The sequence below is a fragment of the Diuraphis noxia genome, unplaced genomic scaffold, assembly GCF_037042655.1.
Source record: "Diuraphis noxia isolate RWA-SAM2 unplaced genomic scaffold, SU_Dnox_SAM2 contig0002, whole genome shotgun sequence".
Lineage (NCBI taxonomy): Eukaryota > Metazoa > Arthropoda > Insecta > Hemiptera > Aphididae > Diuraphis > Diuraphis noxia.
This window is the reverse complement of record NW_028301712.1, coordinates 63259746-63276897: the sequence shown is the minus strand read 5'-3', so window position 1 is coordinate 63276897 and position 17152 is coordinate 63259746. Positions and strand designations below refer to the sequence as shown.

Below are 17152 nucleotides of genomic sequence, written 5' to 3'. Positions count from 1 at the left end.
CTGTATAATTTTAATTTTACTATTAAATGTGTTTATGTTAAAAATACTTAATTCAACTTGATTAATTAGTTATCAGCACATTTTGGTAGTTGATTTAAAATAATCGATCAAAAATAAAATAAACAATCTACTATTAAATTCGCAAATCTTAGAAGTAAGATTAGATTAAGGCATTATTAATGTGTTTTTAATCATAAAATAAAAAATATATTACCCTTGTACTATGCCAAAGTTCTCTAGTTATGGGTGTTAATTTCTTAACCAAGTTTCGTATTTCTACTGAAAATCCTCGTTTTGCATTATAGTGCGTTTCACCAACAACTCGAAAGATCTTATCAATTGAAGCATCGGATGGCATAGTACAGTTAAATATACAAAATTGACGTTTTAATCTTGATGGTATATCATTTCGTCCTCCACCTTTTGCCATAAAGTATAATATACAATTCAAAAATTGATGAGTAGTTTACTAAATACATCGTTATCTTACCAGGATGTACCATAGCACCGACAAATAGAATATCATTCAGAGTATAAAATTCCCCCGGTTTTTCTAAGCTGTAAAATCCTTTCATGTCCATTGTCTGTCGAACGATCTCATTTGTAATTTGATCACCCCATTCATTAACTTCAGGTAAATTTATGTCATCTATGAACACCTTCATTTTAAGACCCCCAGACGGTCCAAATGTGTTTCCTAATCTTTTTTCCACATAACTTTCAATAGTTTTCTAAGATTATGAAATAACTTATGACTCAAATTAAAGAGTAAAATTACCATTTATAAATGTTAATTTAATTTACTTGGAATTGAAAAGGGCTAGTTGCAGATGAAAAATTAAATGATCTATTTAAATATAGCTCTGGTTTAGCAGATCTCATGTATGATTTCATCATAACAGTTTTTCCTGACCCCTGTTCTCCAATCAATAAAACTGGATGATCTTGTGAAGCTATGATATTTATCAAATACGTGATACGAACGCTCTCTAAAATAGGAACCAATACTTGACTGTAATCTGAACTTGAAGATTCTGCTGCAGTAGCAGAAGACATAGCAACATTCCAATGTTCCCATTCACCTAATTTTACATATATAATAAAACTGATTTAAATTTGAGTTGCAAATATGATAACCGCATATTATTGTTTTACAGCACCTTCTTCTGTTACGAAAAAGTCAAATATTGTAGCATCAGGCTGATCGACTTGTTTAGGAAGATCAAGACTATGATCAAAATTTCCATTTAGATAACTATGGAATTTATGTCTATCTGATGTTTCTAATAGTGCTCCTAGTCCCCACACCAACGCAAAAGTATATAAGCGTTGTAAATGTATTTTACTTGGCCTTCAAAAAAAAAAATTTCAAACAAATAATTTATGTGATCTTCTAAAAAAAGATTCTGTATTATACTTACAATAAATTATCTGGTTTTAGATGGTGGTTTTCTGCACCTTCCATGCCATCACCTTCTTCTGAAGAATTATCATCATACTCTTCGATTTCTTCTTCTTCTCTTTTCTCTTCTTCTTCGTCTAGTTTTTTGGGTATTAACCCTTGCAACAACACTAGCATCTAAATTAATATTTGAGATTTTTATATGTTGTAATAAAATAAAACATAGAATATTGCTTAAAAAGACCTGTTGAATGGTATTGCACTGTAAGACTTTCATAGTCATATTCAGATTTTGTGATGCCCATGTGTATATAATTGAAAAAGTATTTTCAAACAATCGCTTGAATAATTTTGATTCCCTTTTATTCCTTTTCTTTAGCCAAGCTGCTAGAACTGGATTCCAATCTAATCCAGACGAACTCATGTAAACCATTCCATTTCGTGATACGGTTGCCGGGGAAGCATTATCAATGTTATGAGGCTCAAATATGATTTTACAGCATGGAGCCATAGGAAGCCTATCTCCATTTGCCAATGTCAATGTTTTATTATCGTCCAATACTGAATTCAAATTTTCTATCCATATACTATCCACTGGTCCATCAAGAACCAACCATACATGTTCACCTTTTTTTAATTTTAGCGTTTTTCTCCATAATGCAGAAAATATACCATCAGTCCAGTCATTAGTGGCGACATCTAGACGACCAAACATTTGTGCTGCAGTAATTGCTTTTGGGTTCATTCTCATTTCCCTAGAATTTTTAACTAATAAAATAAAACTGTAAATTTTTTGGAATTTTAAATATTTACCTACCTATGATTTTCACCACAAATTGTTAAAGATTTCATAAGAATCTGAATACAACATGTTTTTCCAGATCCAGTGGGGCCAAGAGTCATGATTCCATGTCTGACTCTTTGTGTTTCGTACAACTGAAAAAAACAATTTGTTGACATTATATTTATTATATTTTCCAAATTAATGTTGTAATATAATTTTTATGTCAACTATTTTATGATATTTACTTGTATTAATTTCAAAACCCAAGGGGAATGATAAATTAAACCATCAGCCTCCACTTGGCTTTCAATCGCTTCTTCCAATTCTGGATATGCAGTTTTTTCTAATATCTGATTAGGAAATAAATCTGTGACTAATGACAGAAATAGTGGTTCGTCTTCATCTATTAAATACACAAGTTACAGTGTTTTAAAAAACTGATTGAACAATGACAAAATATATAATAAACTAATAATAATTTACCTATAAGTTTTGATAAATTCATATCACGCAATACTCTCATAACAATCGTACTTTCTGAATCTTTGCTATTGACTCGTTTCGCAGCACCCAGAGTTCTTAAAACTGACAAAATATTTCTTAGCCCAAAATCATAATGGACTTGTTTTGTTAATTGTTCTTCACATAGCTTGTATAATGTATAAAATTTACGAGCAAGCGTAATATTTTCTAAAAACCCACAACTAGCTAATTTAACCCTAATAATGATTTGTCTGTCTGGAACCATCATAGCGACTGTGCGGAATTGAATTTTTAAATTTTCTGGCAGTTCTTTGCGGCCAGCATAACCGGGATTCTAAAAATAGTAAATAAGTCAAAGAAACTAAATTGAAGCAATACTATCACCATTGTTTACCATTGTAATAAATATGCCAAATTCAGGACAAAGGTCTATAAGATCTCCATCAGTAAATGTAAACTGTTTTTTCTTTTCTTTTTTTGCCGATAACACAACCGCTATTTGTTGTGCTGCAACTGACAATACAGGTAGTTCAATACGGTTGAATTCATCAAAACACCCCCATGTTCCCGATTGTGCCAGGCCTTTATAAATTCTTCCCAAGCCTCGATAGTCCATCTGATCAGAGCAATTAAAAACCACCACATATTTGGCTAAAGTTTTTGCCATATCTTTAACAGTTTCCGTTTTTCCAGTACCAGCTGGTCCACAAGGTGAACTACCCATACTCATCGCTAGTGCTTGAGCAAGTGTAATATAACACCTAAGTATAGTAGTATACATATAGTAGTATGGAATACAGATTAATCAACAAATTTGTATGCATGTGTGTATACGAGTATATGTATGAATATAATGTAAAACATTTACCTATCTGTAAGTGGAGTAATAACCAAACGTTCTGTGCATCCCAAGTACTCATTTTGGTAATTAAAATTTACATCAGTTATAGAAATCCAAGTTTTATCCAAGTCTTCTTTAAAATAGAATCGACATTGCTTTAGCCATTCAAAGTCATTAACAGAACGTATATTGAGTCGACACTGGTTTATAAACAAAATTTTTATTGACGGCTTTAAATTTACAATATCAATAGCTCACTCTAATATACTCTTTTTCAAATAAGAACGCACCAGGTGGCTAACGAAAACCGTTCTAAACGCGCGCACGTCTTTCTCATTCCTGATAGTTTCAGCCGCCGTTGGTAGTAGATAATAAATAATAATTTAGTTATCTGTATGTACGATGGAGTCGATAATAGCAAACTGATGGTGACTAATCAGGAGATAATTACTAATTTTTTGGGAGGGACATGTGGCTCAGCCTCTGATAATGATGTGCAACTCGGTGAGTTCTCATTTGATAAAGAGTAGATAATTGATTAAAACCTTTTTTACAAATACCGATAATCCTAAACAGTTGTGACTCGTTGTCGTTTAAGTATAACAAAAACCCTATTTTTCTTAAGATTCTCAATGGAGTTATCTGCCATTTATCGATACATAAATAATGTATTAATAATGGGTGGGTGTCTGAAGCCACTTTTCATAACAGAAAAAAAATCTTCATTATTAAAGCGTATTACTTTAATCAAATTGTATGTTTGTTGTACTTTTTGACAAAATTGATCCGATTTTCTCGTTTTAGATAATATTAAAATGAATCGAAAATGACCACACGTAAAATTCCATTTACACAAAAAAAAAAAAAAACATTAAATTAACTCACTAAACAAAAACAATCCATTATTTATATGATTTCTCTCTGCAATGCTTTACATTGTCATGGTTTTCTTTCACTAAACTGAGAAAAGTAAATTTTTATTTTAAAAATGCGGAAAAGACAAATTAACCCCGGTCACTTACATACCAATTAGTTTGTTGATATCTTTATCTAAGATGTTTGATAAATAAATTCACCTAATACTGTTAAATTAATTAGACTGTAAATCCACAATTCCAAAAATTTTGATAGGGTTTATCATCTAGGATTGCTAAAAAACTCAAAACTATTAATAGACTAATGTTCGATCATTTAATTTACTTACTTATGCTTGTTCCAATTGGGGCAAATGACTAAAAAAAACTAACCTGAGAAAACCACAAATATTTCAAAACAAGAACATAATAAATGATTCATGGTTTGTAAGAAACAAAATATTCACAAAGCCCTCAAAACACCATACCTCCAAAATCACAATAAAAATTTGGCTGATAGCTATCTTCAGTTTATTCAGAAGTCAACAAGATCAATTCACTACCAAGAACCAACTCAATAGGGGACCACTACAATCCAACACCGCCTTAGATCACCACAATAATTTTATCACTTCTCCATACTAATTAGAATTGATTTCATACATCGCGCTTAGCAAAACTAAACATGTACCTATAATGTACATTTACATATTGTCTTTACTAAATATATATGGCGCAATATCGGAATATTTAAAACATTCTTTAAAAGGGGGAATATTTAAATTAAATGACACCATAAAAATCTGGTCATTACCAAAATATCAAAAATATCTCTCTGATGAACGTGTATTGTTATTAATGTTTCAAACTTGATCCTTTCAATACGTGTTAAATCTCTAGTCGTCTGATCAATCAACGTATTGAGTAATTCCAGAAATCGATTATTGGTATCGTGCATCTGCTTTCTATCTGTTCTTGCGTGTATTAATGCTACCTCAGAATCTCTGGTCCAGATCATTTGAATTCCCAATATTCCGATCTGTTGATTTATTACACAAATGTAAAAACAAAGTTTAACGGTTGTCAATTTAATACAACATTTTAAATCATTGAATTTATATTTTTTATAAATACCTGAGCGGGCATTTTTTCCAAAAATGCCAATAAAATAAAATTATTATCATTTATCTGGTGATTTGATGATCGAATAATCGAATGAATCGTTTGCTGAGATGTCTGTAATAAGCTAGTTAACCAAGTCTCTACACTTCCCTCAGCTCTGACAGCTCTCTCAAGAGGTATAGTTTCTCCTTCCGTAGAAATAATGGCTGTCATTTTATTATATTCAATTTCATGAAATTTCACAGCTTTAGTGTTATCGAATATCGATAGTAGATGATTTTGAATTGTATGTGAATCTGAAGCTTGTCCTAAAATTTCTAATAAAGCAGGATCCGAAACAAAAAAAAATCTAGGAAACATTGTTCGTTTTCTCTCTAAATAACTGTAAATCAAAAAAATCATATTATTTTTAATACTACTTAACATTTTTAAGCTCTTATAACATTATACAATTCTAAAACCTTACCCGCTCAAAGATTTTTGACACAATTCTAGCTGTTCTTGCAAATGAGGTAGAAGTTGTTTCAGCATATCGTCTCCTACACAACAAATAACTACACTTGGTGTTTCATGTGCACGTTGCATAATTTTTTGCCATGACTTGTCTATTTTACTAAATCTAATCCAATAAAATATACATTTGATCGTTATTAGATCGTTTAATAGTGAAATGAATATATATATATATATTATAACCTCTTTGCTTCTTTGGGAAGCTGTTTCGCGATATCACCACCAACAAACACTGCTTCTAAATATACCCACATATTTTGAACCAACAACCAACGCTCTAAAATTTCATTTGTATTAGATAAATCATATACCCATTGTTGTATTTGTTTCCGGAATGGTGCGTTGTACCTACAATGTTGAATTATTAGTTTACACAATACCCATGTTCAAAAAAAAAAATTACCTATTTGACATTAGTGATCCCAAAATCATTAAGCTATCTTCTAGCTGACAAATGGTTTCTGCTGTCGTATCACCTCGAAGTAATAATTCGCCTCGATTATTAAATGTTAAAAAGGTTAACTCTTGTACAGACCATTCGTTAGTGACTTGCCTTAGTTTTGCTTCAATATCTTTCTCTTTCATAGCTGATATACAAATGTCTTCTATATCTTCTTTATGTTTCAATAAAGGTGCTTCTAGAATATTTTTCAAACAAAATCCTTCACATTCTAATTCAAAGTTGTAACCTGTGATTTGCATTATTCTCTGCCAATGTCTTTGTTTCATAGCTTTATTTGCCATAAGTTCTAACAAGGGGCACATATCATTAAAATCATCAATAGTTCTTTTTAATGCATGAAATGCTGGCCATTCTTTCAATCCTTTAGGTAATTTACGACATCTGTTTTGAAATTCCATTAATTCATTATTTATCTGCTCTATATTGACGTCTCCCCAAGGAATATCATAGTAACTGCTAACTCGGTCGATCACATCATTATAAAGTTTGTATAGCTTTTGAAGAAGATTCAATTCCTTACGAATTTGGACTAGCTCTGGATATTCTGTAGTTTCTAAACCAAATAGTTCTTCCCCGCTTTGATAAGACTGTAAACGACGCCACATGCCATCAAAACGATTCTATAAAATGTATAATTGTTGTATAAACATTTAAGAATATACTATGAATAATTATAATAAGTAGGTAAATAAAAAAAATTTTTTACTTGAAACATTATGAGTCTATCTGAAGCTTCTCTAGGTGAAAGGCCGGGCATCATCGGTCCCAGTGTTCTGTACTCGTGGCAATACTGTACACAATCTAATTTGAAATGTTTCAGATTCTCTGCTAATTCTGTTTGAAGTTGAGGTTGTGATTCTAATAAGTATATATTCATATCCATAGCACGAGTTAGCACTCGTTGCCAACAATATCTAACGTTATCAACCAACTCTAAATCTTCCCTATCTACCGGTAGATCATAACGTGTTAATACATTAAATGCTTCCTCGATCGGTTCTATTTTAAGGTCCATGTCTACTTCATTTTCTCTTATTTTTCTTAATGTTTCTATCACCATTCTAATATCATCTAAATCTCTAATAGGTCGTTCCAACTTTCTTTCCATTTCATTCATCACAGCATATACATAATCCATTTCACGATGGTATTTTTTGCGTAACAACTGACCGATTCGACGATTGCAAGATTTAACCTCAATAGTTAAGCCATATTTTAATTTTTCTGAAAAACGTAATAAATTATCATTTGAATAATTTATATAATCCTCTCGCCATTTACACTAACCAACTGATACTAAGACACAAGATCCAAATTCATAAGTATCTGGCTTTACTTTTAAACGTTCTAAAAGTTCATGGTGTTTTTGAAGATATGCTTCTGAGTCTAAAAGTGAAACTGTTGATAGGTCTCGTCTTTCTGATAAGTCATTATTCCATAAAATCTTGTATGGCACCCAAAGATTCAAGAACTCGGATAGCTTCTAAATACATGAATCAAATTGAATAATGTAATTTAATATTCAACATAAAAGGTTGATAGAATGTTACTGGTTTTAACGGTTGCACACATATAGAAAGTAACGAAAGGGCCTTGATGATTTCTTTATTTTCCGTGACATATAAATAGAAATTTCTGTGCATCACTGGGAATGGTGGTTTTTTCTCAGACGCCAATTTATACAATCTTCGACGTTTAGCTCTAGCGTCTTCTATAGTAGGCACGGAGGCTGGTACACTCTGTTCCATATCAGAAATAATAACTTTAGAAAAAAATTGTTCTCTACGCTCGCTGCAGTCTTTCTTTAACTGATTCCAGTGTTTTTCAGCTAACACCTGCCGGTATAAAAACAAACGAGACGCGCACACGAAGACAAACACGTGGACAACACAGAACAATACCAAATATATATACCCTTAGTAAATATTATGTCTTCGTTGTGATGCTCGTGTTTTATTATATTTTATACAATCCTTATTACCTTTGTTTTTTTATTACCAGACCACTGTCCGACTCCTTTAGCTACTCCTACCATAATTTTTCCCGCTTGAATCATCAACTCTTGCAATTCGTTTATACTTGGTCTAATCACAATTGATGGAATCATAAGTATTGCGTGAACTTCAAAAATAGGATTCTCACCTGGATGAAATATTAAATTGTATAGAATTATAGATCAATAAATAATATAAAACATTTAATGAAATTGATAACAAATAGGCTTACTAAATTCTTCAGAAAACTTTTTTCTTAACGCATCAATCGACTGCCTTGTTATTTTAATGAGAACATCTATAACTTTGCGACTGTAGAATCGCCTCATTTCTTTGACAGCACTATTTGCGAGAGTATAAATAGTTGGTGGCAACTCATAAGCTGCTAATACAAACGGATTATTAAAAAATTCACATACGGTACTCCAGTCTGTTTGAGTTTCACTCGACTTTCCTTCCTGTTTAGTAACATCCACGTCAGTTTTATCTACAATAATCACACATATTGTGAATACTCTTCAAATGTCTAAGGAATAAGCGTATTATAATGCTTTACCATTTTTAACTTTAAGACAATGTTCTTGTTCTAGTTTTGGAATCGTAACGCTTTCATTAGCCTTCTGAACGAGATATAATACTTCCTCAACTGCTTCTTCAACTAAAATACTCTTTCGATTCAATTCCTGTTCAGATGTAAAATTATAGTTGAATCAAATAACTGTCGAATAAAAACAAGCTAATCACAAACCAAAGATGCTTGACGACACGTTTCATCTATTTTATCTAAAAACTCTTCAGCGGTCCAAGTAGATCCGTCCTCTGGAAAAGTATGAAGTGTAATTAACTGCATCGAAGACAGTACCTGAAGTATTCTGTTATTGTATACATCATGGATTCTAAAATAAAGAGAAATAGCTATAATGTCTTTAACTACCTATGTAATTGTGCTTCACTATATAGACATATATTTCTTAATAACTTAAATTACCTAGTTACCAAAACTTCAAATTTATCTATTGCAGAATTAGTTTTTTCAACAAAATTTCTCCACTCTGGATCTGTCCAATCAATTTTTTGCAAGCCAGGTGTCAAAAGATCTAGAAGCCACACAAGCTGCGTGACAAAAAGTGGTCTAACATCAAGGTTAATGCTGCTTGCTACTTTTCTCATTTTGTTCAGCATACACTTTAGTGGCAATGAATAAAACAATATTAGTTTACAAAAATAATTGTTACACTACTTTTCTTTTTCTATGTACTTGTAATGTGTCGCATACTAGTGTAAAGTGATCTTTTCTAAAAAATAGAGCCTTGGTGACAATGGGAACTTTTAATTCCATTTTTAACATACAACTTGACTCTAGTATAAGTAAGTTCAATTTTGAATCGAAGTTAACATAAACCATATTATTAGTTTTATTAAACTTTAATAACGGTTGCAATAAACAGTATTCAATGACTTTAACCTACAATTTACATATACATTTAAGATGACAACAATTTTAAAATCTTTAATAATGTGATTTGTGATAATTTTTACATTGTGGTTCATCCAAATAGTTTTAATTTCTTCTTCATAGTTGATCAAAGCTACTGACATAGTGGCAAATTTTTTTTGAACTTCTGTCATTTCTGGCATTACTTTTAACACTGGATGATCGGTTGCTTCTTCCATTAAATAACTCAAACGTTGTCGTAAAGACCTGACCCATACAATACGACCTAATTAAAGTTGATATAGAGTCTTAATATTATATATAACACACAATGTAACATATGTAATATTACCAGATAATGGTGGAAAATTCCTGGGAACTGGAGGATTGCCTTTTCGTTTTTTAAATAATCTTAACGTTCTATCTATTTGACTTTCACAATATTTCAATACTCTACTATATTTTATATCCATTCGTGTCACTGGTATTTTTGTAGCAATCTATGTGAACAAATGATTTAACATTATTGGTCAAGCCAATACAAAATATTAAGTACTTTTTCAAATTTATCGAGGAATTTTATTCCTTGGCCCGTCTCCCAGACAGAATTAAAATTTGTTTCTATCGCAAATGCTAATTCATCTTTTAAAGTTTGGACCATAACAAATAATACTGTATAATCATGATCAAATTCTTTATTTTTCTGATCCAAATAATCGTAACTTTTGTTCATTACCACTAATTTGGCTTCTTCGAATGTCCTTATTGCATTATCTAATGCTATAATTAAATTATTTATTTTAAAATTATATTTCCCTATTTCATAACTATATTTTGTTTATTAACTAAAAAATTAAGGTATAATTATTATCATACCATCCCCAAACATTAAACCTTCCATTCTTCGTTCAAACAGTCCATCATAATCATCAATTGTATCGAAAACCGTTAAAATTTTTATTAATCTATCACAAAATGCATCGAATTTACCAAATACGTAATTTTCGGAAAAACTAAACTGTCTGCCAGCGCCGTGGTGATGTTTCACTCTTTCGTAAGTGTTATGGTATAATTTATTTAATGTAATACATTCATTTAATTTAATCGTAAGAGCTGCTCTATCTTGAGACCATATTGTGTCTTTATTTCTATTAGTAATGTGAAGTTTACAACTTTCAATCATTTGGTTTGTGATCTAGATTAAGTAATAACATTAAACATTTATATTTGCTATAAGTGTCAATGATGGAATTGGAGGTAGTTACTTTAACCATAAGGGACGATATTTTTTCTGTAGTATTATAGAACATCGACACATCATGGATAAGACGTACAGTTTGTAGCATACGAACTAACGAGTTTCTCATTTTAACTGGATTATCAAGGTATAGCGAATGACAGCATTTTTCCAACGCTTGAATGTATTTTGAGTTATCTTTTGCTTCGTTGTAACACAGTGTCAAATGATTGTCGGTACGTCTCCATCGATCAACCATTCGAGAACGTGAGAGTTGTAAGCAACAAATAGTCATTATTACCTAAAAAAATATACTTAGGTAGGTACTAATTTAACTCAGTAGCTAGTAGATTAGGTATATATGTTTTTATAGAAATATAAAAATATAAAAATACAAAAAAATGAAACTAAGAAAAACATACCTCTTCCCAACTGAGATTAGCAGCAATTTGTGAAAATTGTGCTCCACGTTTTTTCCAAAACTCCAATTCATCTTGTGGTCCACTAGTATCACTTTCGTACTTTAACTTCTCATCTTCCAACAATATCTAATTCCAAATCAGGATTATTAACATTTTTTAAATATATATATATATATAAATTTACTTCTCGTATTTTCCGAATCCAATTTGTAACTCGTTTCTCTAAAATCAATATTTCATCACGATTTGTGGCAATATGTTTGGCTTCCCTGTAGGAAGGCACTTTTGATATTAAGCTCATACCATCAGCAAAAATGTTTGGTTGATCACAAACTTCTTCACATACTAAAAATTATAAAAACAATACTAATAATAAAACTAAACTATACCTATTTAAGACCTGAATGTAAGATATAAACTATTAAATAAAGTATGTTCCTAATATTTATGAAAAAGGAATTTTATGAAAAAAAATAAAAAAAAAAATTTAAGAATAAAAATGCTTTGTTCATTTCAGATATATCATTAGTTATTACATAGTATACACTATACATGTTAAAAGAAACTTCATAAAATTTATATAAATATCATTGAAATAATAAATCATAAATCGAACGATCAATATTATTATCTACAATATAATAAATAAATATAAACCAAGAAATATTCCAAATGTATAACCTTCTTTTATTATTAAGGCACAACTCGTATACTAGTAATTTCGTCGACATACAACTGGTCAACTATGAAATGGACAAGCCATACCTATCCAAATTATTCCTACTAGTTGGACTTAACCATGAATCTGTGATATAGTAATTTTTGAAGAAAATTTCAAATGTATTATTGAAATTGTGTCATAAATTATACCTTTCAAACAACTGCAGAACGATCTTAGCTCAGGAAGCAATTGGCTTTTGATCAACGGACAGTCTGGTTGATCGTCGGACGGTTCGTCACCTGTTTGTGGTATGGCCAATGCTGGTATAAACACGTATTCAATGATTTTGGCAATACTCTTGACCAATCCTTTTTTCTCTGCGTCCAAAGTGCCACAAATCAAATCTTTGTGGAACCCTTCTTCTGGTAATTGTTTGGCAGTGTTCAAGCGGATGATGTAAATGCAGATTCCTGTCAGTCCAACTTCCCATCCATCTGTGAGAAAGAGTTTCTTTTTTTTCGGCTTTGACACTACACTGAGTCGCCGTTGGAGATTTCTACTGCTGTTAGTTTGTTTCAATTGAACCTAAATACAACAGCAGGTCCATAATCAGGTTTACAAAGAAAAACTTCAGTTTTAACCAAGGGTTTCAAAAAAATTTTGTGCAAGGTGATAAGTAGGTTCTAAATCTATACTAAGTGGAGTGGGGGACTACCCTCTTACCAGAGAGTATTTTATTTAAAAATTGATAATTTTAAAATTCAATTTTAACCGCTTAATATTTACAATTAACAAATAGCTCATTGTATGAGTTACAAATGGTTTCAAAAGAAACTTTTCTTGTTCTATATTATCGCTATGTATCTAGTATCTACAATATTAAATAGCCAAGTTTTACATATTCTGCCACTCTGTAAGATTCCATCCTGGCAGTGGATCGTTTTATACAAAGTGTAACAGCCAACAGGTCTATATGACGAATGGTGGTGGTATGCATAACGTGGTCATGTTAAACAATGAAGATATATGTATTTATTATTAATTATCTACCTTTAAATGATAACAAAACACTGATTAGCAAGAAATAAATTTGAATTTTAACAAACGTTGAAAATTGTTGAACAATCAATGACATAAGACATAACCAAATTAAAAGTTGTGAAAGCCAAAACTGTTTTTAAATAATTATTTATAATATAACTATCTTGGTTTATAAGAAAAAAATGTTATACAAAGTTTAAATTATTCAATTTTAGTTGTAAAAAATAAAAATATATAATATAACATATAAACATAATAGCACAGAGCTCTAGAAATCCTTACAGAAAAAAAATTTTAAATATTAAATAGAAAAAAGTTATAGCATTAGAGTCAAAAAGACCTGTTACACCAAGTATATTATAGTGTACATATATTATAAAAATGTAGGTCCCTATAATAAGTTAATTTAAAAAATCATATAATATATCCGTGAAATTTTTTCTTTATATTAATATTATGTGACAAATAAAATATATCTAACAGCAGTGGTTCGTGTCATTTAATTATTATGTGTATTACACATTACCGTCATTTCAAACGATTCGCTATCTTCTATTTCGACGTCTTGATAGAACCACATGAGTTTCGATCTGCCATGTGGCAAAAATAACTCGTTGATCTGGTCCAACTTAAATATATAAAGAAAAATTTTTAAACACAATTTATTTTTTAACAGTTTTAAGCATAATGTTTTATAAATCATATTATGTATATTATAAATACAACCATTATAACAATATAATAAACAATAATTTATAGTAGAATGCAAGCCTGGACAACTTAATATCTTAATGATAATTTTTAACCGAGTTAAGTTGATGGAAACAATTTTTAAAAGTTTAAAGTTAACAGTTAAGCTAATTTTTTTAAACTCAATTAAGTTAAAAATTATATGAACATTTTCAATTAACTTATTAACTTAAGTTAATATTATTATCTTATTTGTTTTAATATTTATATATATAGATATATAGATATATATACTCAGTAATATGGTTTAAAATAATAAATATTATAAATATTATTGAACACAGAAAATAGGCAATAACTAATAACTTTTCTATACATAAAAATATAGAATTAAATTATTAGGTACTGATGAATATAATTTTATCGCAGGTACCAAAAGCATAAAAAATGTATATGAGCATAACCTAATTACTAATTACTAATTAGTATTAATTTAAAAACAACTTATTAAGGACGAAAACATTTTATAATTTGTTCTTGAAAAGTTGGACATTTTACATTTGTAATTTGTAATTTGTATCTATATCAATATAATAATTTAATATCATATTACTTATTACTTATTAGTTATTAGTTACCTATTAGTATTATAATTGTTATTATTAAAATATAACCGTATGCCACAGTTTATATGCTATATCTTTATATATATATATATATATACGATACACCTTTATATTATAATATTAAATATAATTTATACCCATATTTGGGTATATTAGGGCTATTGCTATATCTAAATCTAATTAATTTTTCTTGAAGAATTCTGGAACAAGAAATAAATTTAACTATATTTTCCTATTCTAGAAAAGGTTATGTAATATGCATTATCAATAATTTTTATATTTTATTATTTATAAATTAAATTAACTTGAATTAGATTTAAAGTAACTCGTTATTTATTAAGTTTATATCAATGAAAATAAGTTAAGTTAAAAATGAAGTTAATGAAAATTTAATTTTAACTCTATTATGCCTAGGCTTGATAAAATGTATACCATATTGGATTCGAAGACATAGTCCATGACGGAATTTCTCGGCAGACCTGTGTAGTCGATGAGTAATTGGAAAGTGAACTCCAGTCGGGGGTCCATTTCCCCCCTTCTTGCTTTTCGCTCGCATTCTTCACGGCGTCTCTAAAAAAAAAAAATAATAATAATTGAAAAAGATAATTTTATATTCGGTAGAAATTAGAGGTACAATAAAAATTCTAAAAATCGAAACAATCTTTAGGTGTTTGATTTAAGATCGAAAGATGAACATAGTTTTAAAAAGATGAATCGAACTGAACTCAAACTAAACGTTTGAGAATTTCAAACATTTAGTTCAATAATCAATTTGAAATGTACAGTATAATGTAAAAATTACAAAATGATGTAAAATTCAAAAACTGGAACATGTCATACATTTAGGACAAAAAAGTTTTATATTTTAATTTAATTCAAAAGCTCTGTTAAAATTCTGTTCAGTATGCGAAAAAATTCTTAACACGGGTGACGGGTGTGGTTTGATGTTAAACATATTTATTGGTTCGAGATCGACATAATTCCGTTGGGTTGGTCTTGTTCGGTTCAACTAAAAAAAAAAAATATTCTGTTGGAGTTTACTTTAAGTCCATATTTTTGAGTTCAACTAACCTTTGGTAGAAATAATTCGTTATCATTTTTGTAATACTCTTCAACACCACGATGAACAAGAAGCGTTAAGAAAGCGGTGTAATAATATTAAAGGATATAAATTCCAGTATTTATTTCAGCAGAAATATAGGACCAAATAACAATTAATTTTTTTTTTTAATTTAAACCTAAAGACTTTTGTACTAAGAATATAACAACTCAAGAAATAAAAATACACTAAGGTAAATATAATAATATAGTAGGTACAATTTTTTTAATTTTTTTTTTTTACAATTGATTTTTACGATATTCGTGAAGTTGCCCCTCTTCAGTCTTCTGCGTAGCTAACAGACTCTAAATTAATATCGACATTTTGCAATTTGAAATGCAACCAATAATTGTCTGTTTGATTTTATTCAAAATGTTTTACCAATATATATCCAATATCCATATAAATTATCAATAAACCGTAATAAATATATTAATGAATATAACATAACCATCGTTTGCAAATTGTAGTATCGTACACTTGTCAGTATGTTTGATCTAGCCATATGACTACATTTAAACTACCATTCTAAATGCATCGAGAATTTTAAATAAAAGTAGGTATCGGTGAATTTAATCGAATTTCTGTAGTAAACACTACTTAAAAAATCCGTTTTCTCATTTGTCTCTAATTCTTAAATTTGTATGGATACACAATGACTGTTCGAGTTTTGTTAATCTCTCAACAGTTCAACAATATAATATTGAAATCAACGTCAATATGTATTCAGTGACTTACTTGCAATGCTTCGTTTAATGGCAAAGACGTGAAGTCTATGTCTTGCTCTTTTGATCCAGGATCGTCATCGGGGTTTGACAAAAGCATTCCGAACGATGATTTTTAAATGCACTAATATTATAATGATATCATAAATGATTTTTGTCGTTTACACCATAACTATGAGTAAGTTGACGTTATTTTTACGTAGACGCTATCGAATTCGGACGCACAGTGGCACGGAGTCTCGCGTAGGTATAAATACCTAGGTAGGTACTAAATATAATAACATAAAATATTGTATGTGTAGGTACGACAGAGCGCGTATTGTAACGAAAAATCGAAAAACATACGATGTCAATGATAAATGATGCATATACGACATATATACGAATACATACATACATAGACGATATTATATACCTATGTGTCATTGCGCGCTTGATATCGGTCGGACAATTGAACCCCATGCGTGGCATAATGCATTTCTCTTTCTCATAAGTCATAATATAATAATAATATAAAAGTATGACGTGTACAGTGTATATAAAATGGCGTACACACATCAGATGTAAAAGTATATTATAAATAAGTTTGCCAGTATGTACCTATAGGATATGTAGTATTATAAAGTATACATAATACATATGATAGCAAACCAAGATTCTATGTACCTATATAATATGCACATTACCAGTATTTAGATAAATAATAATTTATTGTATACATATAAAACAGACCGATAGTGTATGTGTAGATATATATGTA

At 29.8% G+C, this 17152-nt stretch overlaps 1 protein-coding gene across 1 annotated transcript in view; it reads right to left on the bottom strand.

Moving 5' to 3' along the window:
* The window catches only part of Dhc1 (dynein axonemal heavy chain 1), a 29362-nt gene extending 12742 nt beyond the window's left edge, over positions 1-16620 (bottom strand). Inside the window, exons 1-36 of the mRNA XM_089220025.1 lie at positions 16406-16620; positions 15001-15138; positions 13779-13880; positions 12421-12796; positions 11735-11895; positions 11551-11676; positions 11157-11429; positions 10768-11086; positions 10448-10671; positions 10244-10391; positions 9996-10177; positions 9715-9921; positions 9445-9641; positions 9205-9352; positions 9013-9139; positions 8689-8943; positions 8444-8604; positions 8013-8201; positions 7750-7945; positions 7169-7686; positions 6403-7082; positions 6183-6347; positions 5953-6105; positions 5499-5868; positions 5179-5403; positions 3538-3710; positions 3064-3430; positions 2670-3003; positions 2432-2589; positions 2220-2338; positions 1647-2157; positions 1422-1579; positions 1161-1351; positions 805-1082; positions 491-731; positions 215-420 (exon numbers count right to left, since the gene is read on the bottom strand). Coding sequence (XP_089076151.1) covers positions 215-420; positions 491-731; positions 805-1082; positions 1161-1351; positions 1422-1579; positions 1647-2157; positions 2220-2338; positions 2432-2589; positions 2670-3003; positions 3064-3430; positions 3538-3710; positions 5179-5403; positions 5499-5868; positions 5953-6105; positions 6183-6347; positions 6403-7082; positions 7169-7686; positions 7750-7945; positions 8013-8201; positions 8444-8604; positions 8689-8943; positions 9013-9139; positions 9205-9352; positions 9445-9641; positions 9715-9921; positions 9996-10177; positions 10244-10391; positions 10448-10671; positions 10768-11086; positions 11157-11429; positions 11551-11676; positions 11735-11895; positions 12421-12796; positions 13779-13880; positions 15001-15138; positions 16406-16492 — 8463 coding nt within the window. The 5' untranslated portion in view covers positions 16493-16620. The remainder of the gene's footprint in view (positions 1-214; positions 421-490; positions 732-804; positions 1083-1160; positions 1352-1421; positions 1580-1646; positions 2158-2219; positions 2339-2431; positions 2590-2669; positions 3004-3063; positions 3431-3537; positions 3711-5178; positions 5404-5498; positions 5869-5952; positions 6106-6182; positions 6348-6402; positions 7083-7168; positions 7687-7749; positions 7946-8012; positions 8202-8443; positions 8605-8688; positions 8944-9012; positions 9140-9204; positions 9353-9444; positions 9642-9714; positions 9922-9995; positions 10178-10243; positions 10392-10447; positions 10672-10767; positions 11087-11156; positions 11430-11550; positions 11677-11734; positions 11896-12420; positions 12797-13778; positions 13881-15000; positions 15139-16405) is intronic.
* Positions 16621-17152: the final 532 nt, after the last annotated feature.